General features: G+C 44.3%; 1 protein-coding gene across 1 annotated transcript in view; it reads left to right on the top strand.

Moving 5' to 3' along the window:
• The window catches only part of LOC112260895 (ski-like protein), a 40,460-nt gene extending 29,449 nt beyond the window's left edge, over positions 1 to 11,011 (top strand). The window contains exons 5-8 of the mRNA XM_024436264.2: positions 2,534 to 2,679; positions 3,979 to 4,277; positions 4,621 to 4,842; positions 7,767 to 11,011. Of these exons, the coding sequence (XP_024292032.1) occupies positions 2,534 to 2,679; positions 3,979 to 4,277; positions 4,621 to 4,842; positions 7,767 to 8,036 (937 nt within the window). The 3' untranslated portion in view covers positions 8,037 to 11,011. The remainder of the gene's footprint in view (positions 1 to 2,533; positions 2,680 to 3,978; positions 4,278 to 4,620; positions 4,843 to 7,766) is intronic.
• Positions 11,012 to 17,341: the final 6,330 nt, after the last annotated feature.

Raw genomic sequence — 17,341 nt, 5'->3', positions numbered from 1 at the left:
GTGGGTCAGTGTAATCTGAGGGAAATATGTCTCTCTAATGTTGTCATACATTTGGCAGGAGGTTAGGAAGTGCACCTCAGTTTCCACTTCATTTTGTGGGCAGTGTGCACATAGCCGGTCTTCTCTTGAGAGCTAGGTCTGCCTACAGCGGCCTTTCTCAATAGCAAGGCTATGCTCACTGAGTCTGTACATAGTCAAAGCTTTCCTTAATTTTGGGTCAGTCACAGTGGTCAGGTATTTTGCCACTGTGTACTTTCTGTTTAGGGCCAAATAGCATTCTAGTTTGCTCAGTTTTTTTTGTTAATTCTTTCCAATGTGTCAAGTAATCTATCTTTTTGTTTCCTCATGATTTGTTTGGGTGTAATTGTGTTGCTTGTTCTGGGGGTCTGTTTGTGAACAGAGCCCCAGGACCAGCTTGCTTAGGGGACTCTTCTCCAGGTTCGTCTCTCTGTAGGTGATGGCTTTGTTATGGAAGGTTTGAGAATCTCTTTAGGTGGTGGTAGAAATTACCGGGTCTTTTCTGGATTTTGATAATCAGCGGGTAAAGGCCTAATTCTGCTCTGCATCCTTTTATTTGGTGTTTTATGTTGTACACAGAGGATCATTTTGGAGAATTCTGCTTGCAGAGTCTCACTTTGGGTGCTTGTCCCATTTTGTGAGTTCTTTGTTGGTGAGTGGACCACAGACCTCACAACCATAATGGGAAATTGGCTCTATCCGATTTCAAGTATTTTTAGCCAAATCCTAATTGCTGTGTCTTTTTTCTCTTTCTCACTCATTGCGCTCTCGCTGTCTAGTTACTGCCTGTATACGTGTGATAACCATAGTTACTACTCTCCCCCTCTCTAAGTTACTACCTGTGTACTGTGCCTTTGGAAATTGTTCAGACCCCTTGACTTTTTCCACATTTTGTTACGTTACAGCCTTATTCTAAAATGTATTAAATAAAACCATTTTCCTCAGCAATCGACACAATACCCCATAATTACGAAGCAAAACACATTTTGGGAAAAAAATTCAAATTGATAAATACAAAAACATTATTTACATAAGTATTCAGAACCTTTGCTATGAGCCTCAAATTGAGCTCCCGGTGCATCCTGTTTCCATTGATCCTCCTTGATGTCTCTACAACTTGATTGGAGTCCACGTGGTAAATTCAATTAATTGAACATGTTTTGGAAAGATCCCACTTTTGACAGTGCATGTCAGAGCATAAACCAAGCCATGAGGTCAAAGGAATTGTCCGTAGAGCTCCGAGACAGGATTGTGTCAAGGCACAGATCTGGGGAAGGGAAGCATAAATTCTGCAGCATTGAAGGTCCCCAAGAACACAGTGGTCTCCATCATTCTTAAATGGAAGAAGTTTGGAACCACCAAGACTCTTCCTAGAGCTGGCCACCTGGCCAAACTGAGCAATCTGGGGAGAAGGGCCTTGGTCATGGAGGTGACCAAGAACCTGCTGGTCACTCTGACAGAGCTCTGGAGGTTCCTCTTTGGAGATGGTTGACCTTTTGGAAGATTCTCCCATCTCTGAAGCACTCCATGAATCAGGCCTTTATGGTAGAGTGGCCAGATGGAAGCCACTCCTCAGTAAAAGGCACATGACAACCCGCTTAGAGTTTGCCAAAAGGCACCTAAAGGACTCTGACCATGAGAAAGAAGATTCTCTGGTCTGATGAAACCAAGATTGACCTCTTTGGCCTGAATGCCAAGCGTTACTTCTGGAGGAAACCTGGCACCATCCCTACGGGGAAGCATGGTGGTGGCCGCATCATGCTGTGGGGATGTTTTTCTGTGGCAGGGACTGGGAAGACGAGTCAGGACCAAGGCAAAGATGAACGGAGCAAAGCACAGAGATCCTTGATGAAAACCTGCTCCAGAGCTCTCAGGATCTCAGACTGGGGCGAAGGTTCACCCTTCAAATAGGTCAACGAACCTAAGCACACAGCCTAGACAACGTAGGAGTGGCTTCTGGACGAGTCTCTGAATGTCCTTGAGTGGCCCAGCCAGAGCCCCGCCTTGAACCCGATCAAACGTCTCTGGAGAGACCTGAAAATAGCTGTGCAGCAACGCTCCCCATCCAACCTGACAGAGCTTGAGAGGATCTGCAGAGAAGAATGGGAGAAACTCCACGAATACAGGTTTGCCAAGCTTGTAACGTCATACCAAAAGACTTGAGGCTGTAATCGCTGCCAAAGGTGCTTCAACAAAGTACTGAGATTTTATCTGTAATAAATTTGCAAACGTTTCTAAATCTGGTTTAGCTTTTTCATGATGGGATATTGTGTCTAAATTGAGGGGGGGGGGAACGAGTTAATACATTTTAGAATAAGGCTGAAACGTAACGATGTGGAGAAAGTCAAGGGGTCTGAATACTTTCCACTGTACATATGATAACCATGTCTCTCTCCTCTCTCTCCCTAGTTACAACCTGTATACATATCACCATGTCTCTCTCCTCCTCTCTCTCTCCCTAGTTACAACCTGTATACATATCACCATGTCTCTCTCCTCCTCTCTCTCTCTCTAGTTACAACCTGTATACATATGATAAGATGGTGGCTCCTAATGTGTCTCTGAGGGATCAGCCGGAGGTCAGCTCTGAGGTTCTGGGGGTGCTGCTCAAACACCACTACAGTAGGAGACTGGCCCTCGGCCACCAAGACACTGCTATGGGTCAGTACCACACACACACACGTACGTTATGTTCTTCTATCCTCGTGGGGACCTATTATCCTTTTCATTCAAAATCATGTTTTCCGTAACCCTAAACCTAACAACTAACCCCTTACCCTAATTCTAAACGTATCCCTACACCGAAACCTAACCCCTAAGCTTAAAATAGCTTTTGTCCTCATGGGGATTCTGTCCCCCGCGAGGGAGAATTTTCCTTGTTTTACTATCCTTGTGGAGACTTTTGGTTTTAAGTCCCCACAAAGACAGAAGAGCTTGCGTGTGCATGCTGCTGCTGTTTCCCAGTCTGACCTTGAAGTGTTGAGTAAGGTGTGTGTGTGTGGCCGTGGCCTAAAACACAGTTTTTTTTGACCGGCCACTGTGGCAGGTAGATAAAAACATATATTTTTTTAATATTAACTTTTTACCTGAACATTTTTTTTGTGTTAAATACACCAGAAATCACAACAAAATGGATAAGCATGCTTCATTTTTTAAGAAATGTATTTCTATTAATCGGTAGTGTGGTATATTGGTCAATTTAATTTTATATTTTTTTACCAAAAATATCACAGATGAGACAACGTTCAGCTGCCCCTTTTAAGGTTACCTTGGTAACAGGGCCACTTGAGTCATCTCCTGTGAGAATCTGACTCACTGAGAGATGTTTCTTCTCTTCGCTAGTAATGGAAGAAAAAAAAAACTCAAGCATTTGAAAAGCAACTAAATTTGTGAACTAAACAATGTAAATATCATAGAAACATGCATAGTCTCACTTTACTAGTTAAACCAACGTATATGCCTGTGCGCATTGCTAATAAATGACACCTTTAAGCAGTGCACACAGACGCCCAGCCAGGCAGTGTTGCTTGGATAGCTATAACGTTAGGATTCCTATTTCGTTGTGTATTACCAGATATGAAACAAAATGGCAGAAATTACTTGTGAAAACAGCTACTGTAGCATTTATTTAGCTATTAATCACTATTCGCACATGTGCCAATACTTGTTAATTTTAAGGGCCTGTGTGTGTGTGTTCTCTCCATCCATGTGGGTGGTTGTGTATTTGTGAGTGCATACAGTATACACCGAGTGGACAAAACATTGTACACTGTCTTATCTTAGTTACCCATGCATGGGTGTGGGTTGACTGCCGTGGGTTGGTTGACTGCTGTGTGTGGGGGGTTGACTATACGGCTTCTCCCTCAACCTCTCCTTCCTCCCCCTCTCAACCTCTCCTTCCTCCCCCTCTCAACCTCTCCTTCCTCCCCCTCTCAACCTCTCCTTCCTCTCGCTCCTCAGATCTCCATGCCTCTCCCCCTGCTCCTCCCGCTGTCAATGACGCCAAGTCTCAGCAGCGCGTTGTTTCTACTGCCGACCGGGACCGCCAGCAGCCAGTTTCCATGGAGACCATCCCCAGCAACAAGAGTTCTTCTGCTGTAGCGATGACCACGTCGGTAGCGGCGCCGGGGAGTAAAGATGTCCTGTCTTCTGTCTGTGAGGACGACAAGGAAAGGATCGTAGTGGAGATCGTTCAGATGTACAGCAGACAGCAGGAGAAGCTGCATTCCACCCTGCACAACCAGCTGCAGCTAGAGATGGTGAGACACTACAGACAACTAGAGATGGTCAACTCCAGCCAGAAAAAATGGCATCAGCCACAGTCAAAAGCGTAGATCAGTGTTTACCAATCCCCCCCCTCCCCGGACTGCTCTAATTTGTTCCTGTCCAGCAGAAACACTCCATGTCAGCTGGTTGTCTACACATTTTGAATCACCTCCATTTAATTGAATTCAACATATTACGTTAGTAATCATTTCTAATTTTTATAGTGTACTGTTTAGCTGAACTTTGAATTGCTCCAGTTACTGAACAACTAACATAAACCAAAAGGGGTATCAATCAGGAAATGTAACCTATCATCCTGTGTGTCTCTGTGTGTAGGAGTTGGAGGCGCTGCGTGGAGGCGAGGCTGTCAGGCTGCAGCAGCTGGCAGCAGAGCAGTGTGAGCTGCAGAGTGAGCTGGAGGCGGTGCACACTGAGCATGCCCACAGGCTGGGGCAGGTGAGGGAGGAGCAGAGGGAGTTGGAGCACAGACTGGAACAGCTGAGGCAGCAGAGCTGTGTGTGTGACAACACACACCAGGAGGAACGCTATGCTAACCAGGTAGGAATGCTATGCTAACCAGGGTTAGGATCGCTATGCTAACCAGGGTTAGGATCGCTATGCTAACCAGGGTTAGGATCGCTATGCTAACAAGGGGTAGGATCGCTATGCTAACCAGGGGTAGGATCGGATCGCTATGCTAACCAGGGGTAGGATTGGACCGCTATGCTAACCAGGGGTAGGATCGCTATGCTATGCTAACCAGGGGTAGGATCGGACCACTATGCTAACCAGGTAGGCTTGGACCAACAGTCCACACACGTAGTGCATTCGGAAAGTATTCAGACCACTTCACTTTTTCCACATTTTGTTACTTCACAGCCTTATTCTAAAATGGATTAAAAAAACATTTTCCATCAGTCTACACACAACACCCTAAAATGACAAAGCGAGAAGTGTTTATTTTTTATTTTTTTGCAAATCTATCAAAAACATTAACACCTTATTTACGTAAGTATTCAGACCCTTTGCAATGAGACTTGAAATTGAGCTCCAGTGCATCCTAATTCCATTGATCATCCTTGATGTTTCTACAGCTTGATTGGCGTCCACCTGTGGTAAATTCAATTGATAGGACATGATTTGGAAAGCCGCACACACCTGTCTCTATAAGGTCCCACTTTTTATTTTATTTAACTATTCTTATTTACAATGACAGCCAAACCCGGACGACGCTGGGCCGATTGTGCTCTGACAGTGCATGTCACAGCAGACACCAAGCAATGAGGTCGAAGGAATTGTTCATATAGCTCTGAGACAGGATTGTGTTGAAGGCACAGATCTGGGGAAGGGTACCAAAACATTTCTGCAGCATTGAAGGTCCCCAAGAACACAGTGGCCTCCATCATTCTTAAATGGAAGAAGTTTGGCACCACCTAGACTTCCTAGAGCTTGCCGCCTGGCCAAACTTAACAATCGGGGGAGAAGGTCCTTTGTCAGGGAGGTGACTAAGAGTTTCTCTGTGGAGATGGTTGTCCTTCTGGAAGGTTCTCCCATCTCTGCAGCCCTCCACCAATCAGGCCTTTATGGTTGAGCGGCCAGACGGAAGCCACTCCTCAGTAAAAGGCACATGACATCCCTCTTGGAGTTTTCAGAAAGGCACCTAAAAGACTCTCAGACAATGAGAAACAAGATTCTCTGGTCTGATGAAACCAAGATTGAACTCTTTGGCCTGAATGCCAAGCGTCACAAGCGTTTTTCAGCGGCAGGGACTGGGAGACTAGTCAGGATCGAGGGTAAGATACAGAGATCCTTGATGAAAACCTGATCCAGAGTGCTCAGGACCTCCGACTGGGGCGAAGGTTCACCTTCCAACAGGACAACGACCCTAAAGCACACAGCCAAGACGACACAGGAGTGACTTCGGGACAAGTCTCAATGTCCTTGAGTGGCCCAGCCAGAGCCCTGACTTGAACCCGATCAAATCAATCAAGGGCTGTACAGAAACAGTCTAAAAGCCCAAACAGCAAGCAATGCAGGTGTAGAAGCACGGTGGCTAGGTTACTTCCTAGGTTCAGTTCTTTCTAGGGAGTTTTTCCTAGAAAGGAACCAGGATCTGAGGGGTGGTCAGTCCTCTTCTGGCTGTGCTGGGTGGAGACTATAACAGAACATGGCCAAGATGTTCATTGATGACCAGCAGGGTCTGATGATGATGATGATGATCACAGTGGTTGTAGAGGGTGCAACAGGTCAGCACCTCCAGGAGTAAATGTCAGTTGGCTTTTCATAGCCGATCATTCAGTGTCTCTACAAAGTTGAATTAAGCAGCACGTTTGGTGAACAGGTCCATGTCCATAGCTGCAGGCAGAACAGTTGAAACTGGAACAACAGCACGACCAGGTGGACAGCAAGTAGTCATCAGGCCAGGTAGTCCTGAGGCATGGTTCTAGGGCTCAGGTTGAGAGAGAGAGAGAGAGGGAGAGATGTGACCTGACAGAGCTTGAGAGGATCTGCAGAGGATCTGGGAGAAACTTCCCAAATACAGGTGTGCCAAGCTTGTACCGTCATACGCAAGAAGATTCAAGGCTGTAATTGTTGCCAAAGGACTGAGTTAAAGGGTCTGAATACTTACGTAAATGGGATATTTCCGTTTTGTATATTTTATAAATTAGCAAAAATTTCTACTGGCCTCTTTTTGTCATATTGTGTAGATGAGAGAAAATAACTTTAGAATAAGGCTGTAACATAACAAACTGTGGAGAAAGTAGGGATCTGAATACTTTCTGAAGGCACTGTATAGACACTCACCCTGTTTGAATCAAATCAACTACTTGTACTAAGCTTGTCTGATGCTTTAAGCAAGCTGTTGGATTAAATAATTAAGACACAGACCACTGCGCCACTCGGGAGAACTCTAAGGCACTGTATCACTACAGATCCGTGTTCGATCCCAGGCCGTGTCACAAGTACATTAGTGTCTAGTTTGAGAAACGGACACCTCACAAGTCCTCAACTGGCTGCTTCATTAAATAGTACCCGCAAAACACCAGTCTCAACATCAACAGTGAAGAGGTGACTTCGGGATGCTGGCCTTCTAGGCAGAGTTCCTCTGTCCAGTGTCTGTGTTCTTTTGGCCATCTTAATCTTTTATTTTTATTGGCCAGTCTGAGATATGGCTTTTTCTTAAACCTAGCCACAAACCCCTAACCCTAATTGTAGCCGTAAACCTACGCTTAAAATAGCCTTTGTCCTCATGGGGACTCAAATGTCCCCACGAGGGAGAATTTATTGTTTTACTATCCTTTTGGGGGATTTTAGGTCCCCACAAGGATCAAGTCGGGACACAGTCAAACACACACAAACACACACACACCTCCTGCTGTCTCCTTCATCCACTTGGTGTCAGGCTTAGGCTGGCTGTATGTGTTTACTGTTCAGACTAACCTGACTTCATCTCTTTCTCTCCCCTCCCTCCCCTCTTCTAGCTTGCAGAGCTGCGCGGGAGGTTGGATGGTGCGGAGGCTGACCGGGATAAGCTCCAGGAAGAGTTGAGGAGTGAGCGGGATGCCCGGGAGAAGCTGGAGAGAATCATCTCTCAGCTCCAACAGCAGATGGGCCAGACGGCCTCCACCTCGGCCTCCTTCGTCACTACAGGGAGCCCCTCTCCGCCCCCCACCCCCTCCTCTCACCCCCCCCACACAGAGGGACACACCGCTGGCCCTGCCGAGCAGCAGAACGGCCATGCTCATAAGTAGAGGAACTTAAGAAATGCCCCTTCTGTCTCTCTCACCTCCGTTCTTTTGCTGCGACTCCCTCCCTTCATCCCTCACCCCCCTGCTGGGAGAGACGGCAGCCCTTCAGACACAGACAACCCCCTCCCTCACCATGTGTACCCCCTTCTCCCCTAGGCTGCTTCTCTCATGTTGATTATGGCAGCCCCCCGCACCTCTCTGATTCAGAGGGGTTGGGTTAAATGCGGACACATTTCAGTTGAATGCATTCAGTTTTACAACTGACTAGGTATCTCTCTCCCTCCTCCTCTTTAGTTTTTTGGATAAGGATTCCTGTTTGTTTATTAATTTAACACCACATTAGTTTAATGTTTTGGTTTACCCCCGCCCCCTGTCCGTAAACAGTATTTCAACTTTTTGGGGATATATATGTTTGTTTTTTAATTTATAGTTTTACTGAATGAACAAACGACTGCTTGGCAGACCGATAGGAGTAGGATGTTTTTAAGGACACTCTCCTCGCATCCTCTCCTCCTTCCCTCGCATCCTCTCCTCCTTCCCTCGCATCCTCTCCTCCTTCCCTCGCATCCTCTCTTCCTCCTTCCCTCCCTCCTTTAGATTGTGGATTTGATGTGTTGTAGCCCACACTGCGTGTGGGAGGTCAGACAGACAGTTCTATCCTGGCCCTGCCCCTTGACTCTGTTCTGAACTGCGGTTACACTAGCGTTGTCACTCATTCTACTACTACCTGGCACGCCAACTGGAGCTGCTGGAGCTAAGATGGCGCCCGCTTGGGTGTTCCCCATCTCATACAGACAGTCCAGTGCTCTGGCCCAGCTACTAGCCACACAGGAAATTTTATGGATACACATTTTCGTTTCACCTTTGTTTAAAAAATAAATAAAAAATCCTTCTACACATTACTTTCAAATAAGCGAAAAGTGGTTTTGAGTTTGAGTGTTTGATTTCCCTGTTAGCAACGGTTAGTGTGTCTTGCCACCCTCTCTCCTCTGTGAGACACTCTCTGTCCCAAATAGTAGACTATTCCCCGTATGGTGCACTACTTTTGACAAAAGTAATGCCCTATTCCCTATATAGTAGTGCACAATATAGGGAGTAGGTTGTTATTTGGGATGCACACTCTGAGAGCTGCAGGGGCTAGCTGTCTGCCTGGGGGAATATGGGTCACAGGTGAAAGGAATTAGTCCAGACTGACATCTGATCTGCCTGCCTAGGATCCAGGGCCCTTCCTCTTTCCCCTTCACCTTATTCCACCTCACTGAACAAACAGAGCCTTGCCTGGCTCAGGCAGGGAGGTACAGTCAGGCGAAGAGAGCGTGGCAGGGAAGAGAGGAAGGGAAGAGACCGTCAGGCGAAGAGAGCGTGGCAGGGAAGAGAGGAAGGGGAGAGACCGTCAGGCGGAGAGAGCGGGAACGCAGGGGGCAGACACCCTGTCAGGCTGGGTGGGCCGGGAGAGGGGAGACCCTTTTGTCTCATCAGAATGTGGGCAGCTGCCATACCTCCCACACACACACACCAAAGCAATGGCACATCAGCCGGGGGTAGTGTGATTTGTTGTGTAGAAGTCCAGGCGAACAGCACACCCAGCCCCAATCACCTAGCTCACACAGAACGGATTTAGCTGCCACAGGCAGACCCTAAGAGAGCAGGGAAGTCTTTTTATAGCCCCCCTAGACCCTTAGAGCCAGGTTGCATGTAAATAGTTATTTAAAAGAGGGCCTTGGTTTAAACTCTAAGCATATTTTTTATGCATCTGCTATACATGCAAATTGGTAGACATTCCACTGTGCTCGGACTTTTCAATGCAGATCTCTAAAGAAAGAGTTCCCTTTAGAACCGAGTTTACACCATGCCCTGACACAGTACTTATAATATAGTAGGACTTATTTTGTTATTAAGCAGCAACGTTTAAACAAAGCTTCAAAACCCGCTATTTTCATGAGGACAAAAAACACCCCACAAAACTACAACTAAACGACCGCCCTGGGTGTCTGATGTGAAATTCAGTTACATGCAGAACAAATCCAATCCATTCTGCTCTACCGACGGTTGTTCCATAAACTTTTTTGGAAATTATTTTGAGGGGAGAAAAATATATTTAATGTATCAACTAAAGATTTATATTCACTTTGTACATACATTAGTAATTTAATATATTAACTATGCCATGGGATAATATTCTAAAGGTTATTATAAAATTGACTGGACCAGGCAAGGCCGACGCTCTAAAAACATCCGTTATGTTTCTGTTGCCTGAGTCTTTGAAAAATGCAGATTTGACTTGTCGTTTACTCTGCTAAAGGAACACTCCGCAATATAACGTCATCGTACGCAGCAGACAGACTTCTTGTTTACCGTTATCAACAATAGCAGAATTCAAGACTGATTGGCTGTTAACAGTTATTTTTTACGGCATTCCTACATTGGGACTAACGGATAGTGGCTGTCTTGGCAGATTAGAATGTATTGTTGTCGCTCCGCTGTGTACACTGATATTGTGGGGCGCACTTTTTTAAAAGGGTGTAAAATTGCTGTTGAAGTGCATGGTGTTCGGATACGACCGCAGGGCTGAATAGGAAAGGAAGTACGTCGTTACAGTACTTCCCAGACCTGATTACCTTGATTTGTTTATTTCGTGGATGATTTCACCCTGATAGACTTGACGTAATCCTAATGTATACGCTTTCGCTCTTAATCCATTTTTCGTACACTAAACCACATCCCCAGACAAATTTGAATATGCACCGAACATGTTTATATTTTTAAAAACTAAATTTGAAAACAAAACAAAAAAACAAAGGTTTGCATGTAACTAAGTAAATGGATTCCCTTTAATATGGTTTGTTAGTTTAATGATATCTGACTTAATATGTTTATGGTAGTACACAAACAATTCGTTTTTATAAGTGACACTATTCGTTAGTGCCCATAGGGCTCTGGTAAAAAAAAAAAAATGGTGCACTATATACGGAATAGCGTGTAATTTGTGACAGACAGGTGGGGAGGGAGAAACCTAACACACAACTTGTTGACCAACTACCTAATCAAACTATACAAATGTAGCCTCTAGATTCTGCAAAGTGGAGCGAGAGAGAGAAGTGTGTTTGGTTCTGAACGCATGTGTATTTGCCAGTGACCGAAGCACAGTAGCGATGAAAAAGGGGAGAGATTTATTATCATGTAGCGCTGTGGGTTGTGGCCTAATTTTTTGTCAACAACACTTTGTCGTCTTGGGGGTATAGGGTCCTTGGGACTGCATTGATGTTTTACATCACAAGATAATCAGTATTAGGTTTTGTTATTATCGCCATAGTTACCTCCTAGAACAGTCTACAACAATCGTTTTGGGGTATCAAATGTATTTCTTGTACTTCTGTTTTCTGTTGGTGTAAATGACATTTTATACAGAAGAGGGCGCTCTATATTTACTTTAGTTTAATGCCATGCTAATGATGTGATGGATACAATGGATTCAAATAAATCAAGACATACTATGCTGTAACACGGTGTGCTGTGCCCTCTTGCATTTGCAATGTTATGAGAACTAGAAGACTATGGGTCCTGGTCAAAGGTTGTGCACTATAAAGTTGCCATTTGGGACTTAACCACAGTCATGTGCTTTGTACAGTTTATTTTATTTTTATTTATTTTTTTATAGCTGTGTATTTTGTCCAATTCGACTTACTACTAGACCCTTGGCCTTGCTTCCGGAGCACAGTTATACAGTAACTAGCATTTCCATAGTTTAATTATTATTATTTTTTTTTTTTACATCCATCCCCAATGGATTGTTCCCAGATTTAAATGGATAGCGCAGCGATTTAGCTTTTTAAAAAATGAGTGAAATCACTGAACGATCCCTTTAATGAAGGTGACGTAGTGTAGAAGAGGTAGTACTCTGTAAACGATAGCTACACGTTGGATTTGGGATCCGCTGAAGAAGTGTTGGATCAATTGTTTCCATTTATGCTTTGTAGTTGGATATTTATTTAGGAACACCGTTCTTATTTAGCAGTGTGGGAGCTAGCTAGGATGTTAATCCAACACAAAAAAATGGTTATGTATGTTTTGGTTTTCTCTGAGGTATAAACACTACGTGTACGCCATATTTTCAGTTTAAACTTAGTAGGCTACACCTGACAAATCGTAGTTTAAAAATAAGAAAATATTTTTATGGCTGTTTAAAAACGAACTTTTCTTTTTCTTAAAATGCTATATTCTGAAAGATGTATGGCAGTGAGTGTCTGTATGACTTTTGCAAACCATGTTGCCAACAACAATGCAGTGTGATTGAGACGTTTGTTCTTTGCATGAAACGAGACACGGTTCTCCTACCTCATGTTGTGATATAAAATGTTTTTTAAGCAGAGGACACTGCATCTTTAACCGTTGGTCATAATTGATATTTACTAGTATATGATGACACGTGTACATGCTTTTAGCTAATACCTCAGTTGTATTTCTAGTGTTCTGTTTTCTTTCCCTCCCCCTGATCTCAGACCTTGTAAACATATCCTGTATAGCCAATGATATAAATATACCCTGTATAGACAATGAACTTGGATCAAATTCTAGTAAAGTTCTTGTGTCAAAACTGGTGTTGTAAATCTTATGTTATTCTGGACGTGAAACCGGTGTGTCGTAGACTGATCGATAATATTATCTTTATTATCCCTGATAGGCAATTAGCTGTACATCAGTCAGTCAAAGTATATACCAACACTATAAATAACGTTTAAAAAAAACAACTACTTATACAGCAGGGATCATACTGAACAAAAAAATAACAATTTAAAATATTTTACTTCACAATGGCTGTGCGAAGATACTTGATATTGTCGTACATGTTGCTCCAGAGCATCCCAAACATGCTCAAAGGGTGAAATGTCTGAGTATGCAGGCTGTGGAAGAACTGGGACATTTTCAGCTTCCAGGAATTATGTACAGATCCTTGTGACATGGGGCCGTGCATTATCGTGCTAAAACAAGAGGTGATGGCGGCGGATGAATGGCACGACAATGGGCCTCAGGATCTCATCATGGTATCTCTGTGCATTCAAATTGCCATTGATAAAATGCAATTGTGTTTGTTGTCTGTAGCTTATGCCTGCCAATACCATGACCACACAGCCACTATGGGGCACTCTGTTCACAACATTGACATCAGCAAACCACTCACCCAGACAAAACCATACACGTGGTCTGCGATTGGGAGGCCAGTTGGACGTCCTGCCAAATTCTCTAAAATGACGGAGGTGGCTTATGGTAGAGAATTGAACATTACATTCTCTGGCAACAGCGCTGGTGGACATTCCTGCAATCAGCATGCCAATTGTACGCTCCCTCAACTTGAGACATCTGTGGCATTGTGTTGTGACACAACTGCACATTTTAGTGGCCTTTTGTCCCCAGCACAAGGTGCACCTGTGTAATGGCCATGCTGTTTAATCAGCTTCTTGGTATGCCACACCTGTCAGGTGGATGGATTATCTTGGCAACGGGGAAATGTTCAAACACAGGGATGTAAACAAATGTGTGAAAAATTAGAGAGAACTAAAGCTTTTTGTGCATATTGAACATTTCTGGCTTTTTTAATTTTGTAAAAAAAAATTTAGGGTGTAGGGTGAAGTTGCCTGTAGTTGCTGATCTTGGGTCAGGTTTGCATTTTTCCCACCACTGGTTAAGGTTAGGATCGGGGGAGGAGAAGCTGTTCCTAGATCTGTACATAAGGGAAATTTCACCCCGGGTCATGGCGGTCTCCGATGGACCCAGTGTGGTCCAGTAGTGGTCAGAAACACCACGGGCTAGAGGAGGAGGTCGTAGGTGTAGCAGGCGATCTGAACCAGCAGGCAGATGTGGTGCCTGCTGAGGTGGAGGCCCAGGAGAGCGGTGTCTCCCTGAAAGAGAGGGAGAGTGAGCGCTACAGAGTACCGATGTGTGATCAGAAATTTAGAATAACACCAATTCCAAAAATCCAAAGGGATTGTTTCCTTTGATGGAGCGAGTGTATTTATTTTACTTTAAAAAAAATGTAACTAGTTAGTAATGTTAGTTATTAAGCTTTCTACCTCTTAATAAACACAAATGCAATCAATCAGCTGAAGGTTGAGGACAGACAGGGACAGACTCATAAGGGTGTCCACCAGGGTCAGAGAGAGGGAAAACAGCCCCAGGAAACTGGTTCAGATGGGCTCGGTGGAGAAGGAGCAGGGCCCAGCCTAGCTCCAAATTTCAATAACTTAACCTCAAAACTATACATTTTAGAAATGAATATACAAATATGGAAAGCATTTAATGAGAACTAATAGGTGTGCAAAATGCAACTCTCATTTTACAATACGTAATTTATTAACGGTCCCTAACTAGCCCCGGAGCCAGGCCATCCAAAGGCAAACCAACTTTGCCACAGTTACACACCAGCCCAACTGGCGCTATTTGGCAAAAGCATTTGGCTAACTCGACCACCTGCAAACACACATGAGACAGCCACGTCAAATCACACTGAAACCAACTCGCGTTTGAATTTCTTACATTTCTTAACAAAACAAATCTAAAATGGAGGCCAACTCACAATGTTTAGCCATCCTTTAATTTGGCCAGGTACTGCATACACCCTGATATGAAATCAATACTAGGTTTGAGAAACAACTGAAAAAACGTAATGGGTTGTGTCTTTGAATTCAGTTACCTCGACCAACATCATCAGATACATCGCCAGCAGGATGTGGTAAATCATAGTTAAAACGGAAGTCATTACAATTTTTTTCTCAGTTCATTCACACCCTTGGATCCAATGAGAACCCTTTTGATACAGAATATATAGGGAATAGCCTACTTCTAAGGGGATCTCTTAGAAGTCTCATCTCTAGAAGTGTCTTCTATATTTCTCAAGCAATGCAGAGATTCAGATTCTTCTCAGTAACTAGGTTTCTATCCAATTGGCAATTTATTCTAAAATCTGCATAAAATCAACATGCACATTTTCCCACCAGATATGTGTTTCCCTCAAATTGACTTGTTGTAGATAAAAGGCTATGCGTGATAATGTGAGGCACATTAAAAATAACTTTTGTGGTTAAATTCCCATTTGTGGAAAAGGCTAGGCCACCAACATGAGATTATTATGGATCAGAGAGATCATTTTTATTTGTCAAATGGCTACCAAGCATCGATTATCATGTCACCAGAATTGGAACACAGGAGTGATGGTTGCTGATAAGGGGCCTCTGTACGCCTATGTAGATATTCCATTAAAAATGAGACGTTTCCAGCTACAATAGTCATTTACAACATTAACAATGTCTACACTGTATTTCTGATCAATTAGATGTTATTTTAATGGACAAAAAAATTGATTTTCTTTCAAAAACCATGACATAAGTGACCCCAAACTTTTGAATGCCGTTCAACACCATAGTGCCCTCAAAGTTCATCACTAAGCTAAGGACCCTGGGACTAAACACCTCTCTGCAACTGGACCCGGGACTTCCTGACGGGCCGCCCCCAGGTGGTAAGGGTAGGTAACAACACATCCACCACACTGATCCTCCACACAGGGGCCCCTCGGGGGTGTGTGCTCAGACCCCTCCTGTACTCCTTGTTCACTCCAACACCATCATTAAGTTTGCAGATGACACAACAGTGGTAGGCCTGATCACCAACAACGATGAGACAGCCTATAGGGAGGAGGTCAGAGACCTGACCGTGTGGTGCAAGGACAACAACCTCTCCCTCAACGTGATCAAGACAAAGATGATTGTGGACTACAGGAAAAGGAGGACCGAGCACACCCCCATTCTCATCGACAGGGCTGTAGTGGAGCAGGTTGAGAGCTTCAAGTTCCTTGGCGTTCACATCCCCAACAAACTAACATGGTCCAAGCACACCAAGACAGTCGTGAAGAGGGCATGACAAAACCTATTCCCGCGTAGGAGCCTGAAAAGATTTGACATGGGTCCTCAGATCCTCAAAAGGTTTTACAGCTGCACCGAGAGCATCCTGACGGGTTGCATCACTGCCTGGTATGACAACTGCTCGGCCTCCGACCGCAAGACACTACAGAGGGTAGTGCGAACGGCCCCAGTACATCACCGGGGCCAAGATTCCTGCCATCCAGGACCTCTATACCAGGCTGTGTCAGAGGAAGGCCCTAAAAATGGTCAAAGACTCCAGCCACCCTAGGCATAGACTGTTCTCTCTGCTACCGCACGGCAAGGGGTACCAGAGCGCCAAGTCTAGGGTCAAGAGGCTCCTAAATAGCGTCTACCCCCAAGCCATAAGACTCCTGAACAGCTAATCAAATGGCTAGTCACTTTAACGCTACCTACATGTACATATTACATATTTCCTCAATTACTTCGACATCGGTGTCCCCACACATTGACATTGACTCTGTACCGGTACCCCCTGTATATAGCCCCGCTATTGATATTTACTGTTGCTCTTTAATAATTTGTTATTCTTATCTTTTACTTTTATTTGTTGGTATTTTCTTAAAAATGCATAGCTGGTTAGATGCTTGTAAGTAAGTGACAAATACGCATGTGACAAATACTATTTGATTTCGGATCGGATTGGGCCACAGTGTCTCCTGACCCCTCCTGTCTCAGCCTCCAGTATTTATGCTGCAGTAGTTTATGTGTTGGGGGGCTAGGGTCAGTTTGTTATATCTGGAATACTTCTCCTGTCCTATCCGGTGTCCTGTGTGAATTCAAGTATGCTCTCTCTAATTCTCTCTTTCTTTCTCTCTCTCGGAGGACCTAAGCCCTAGGATCATGCCTCAGGACTACCTGACATGATGACTCCTTGCTGTCCCCAGATCACCTGGCCGTGCTGCTGCTCCAGTTTCAACTGTTCTGCCTGTGATTATTATTATTTGACCATGCTGGTCATTTATGAACATTTGAACATCTTGGCCATGTTCTGTTATAATCTCCACCCGGCACAGCCAGAAGAGGACTGGCCACCCCACATAACCTGGTTCCTCTTTAGGTTTCTTCCTAGGTTTTGGCCTTTCTAGGGAGTTTTTCCTATCCACCATGCTTCTACACCTGCATTGCTTGCTGTTTGGGGTTTTAGGCTGGGTTTCTGTACAGCACTTTGAGATATCAGCTGAAGTACGAAGGGCTATATAAATTGATTTGATTTGATTTGAAATGAGGGATATAAAGTACATTTAAAGCAGGTACTTCCACACAGGTGTGGTTCGTGAGTTAATTAAGCAAGTAACATCCCATTATACTTAGGGTCATGTCTAAAAATGCCCAGTTGTCCATTATTTTATCTACCATGGCTTGAAGAGATCTCAG

This window comes from Oncorhynchus tshawytscha, linkage group LG10 (genome assembly GCF_018296145.1).
Source record: "Oncorhynchus tshawytscha isolate Ot180627B linkage group LG10, Otsh_v2.0, whole genome shotgun sequence".
NCBI classification, from domain to species: Eukaryota; Metazoa; Chordata; class Actinopteri; order Salmoniformes; family Salmonidae; genus Oncorhynchus; species Oncorhynchus tshawytscha.
This window is presented reverse-complemented; position numbering and strand designations above follow the sequence as displayed.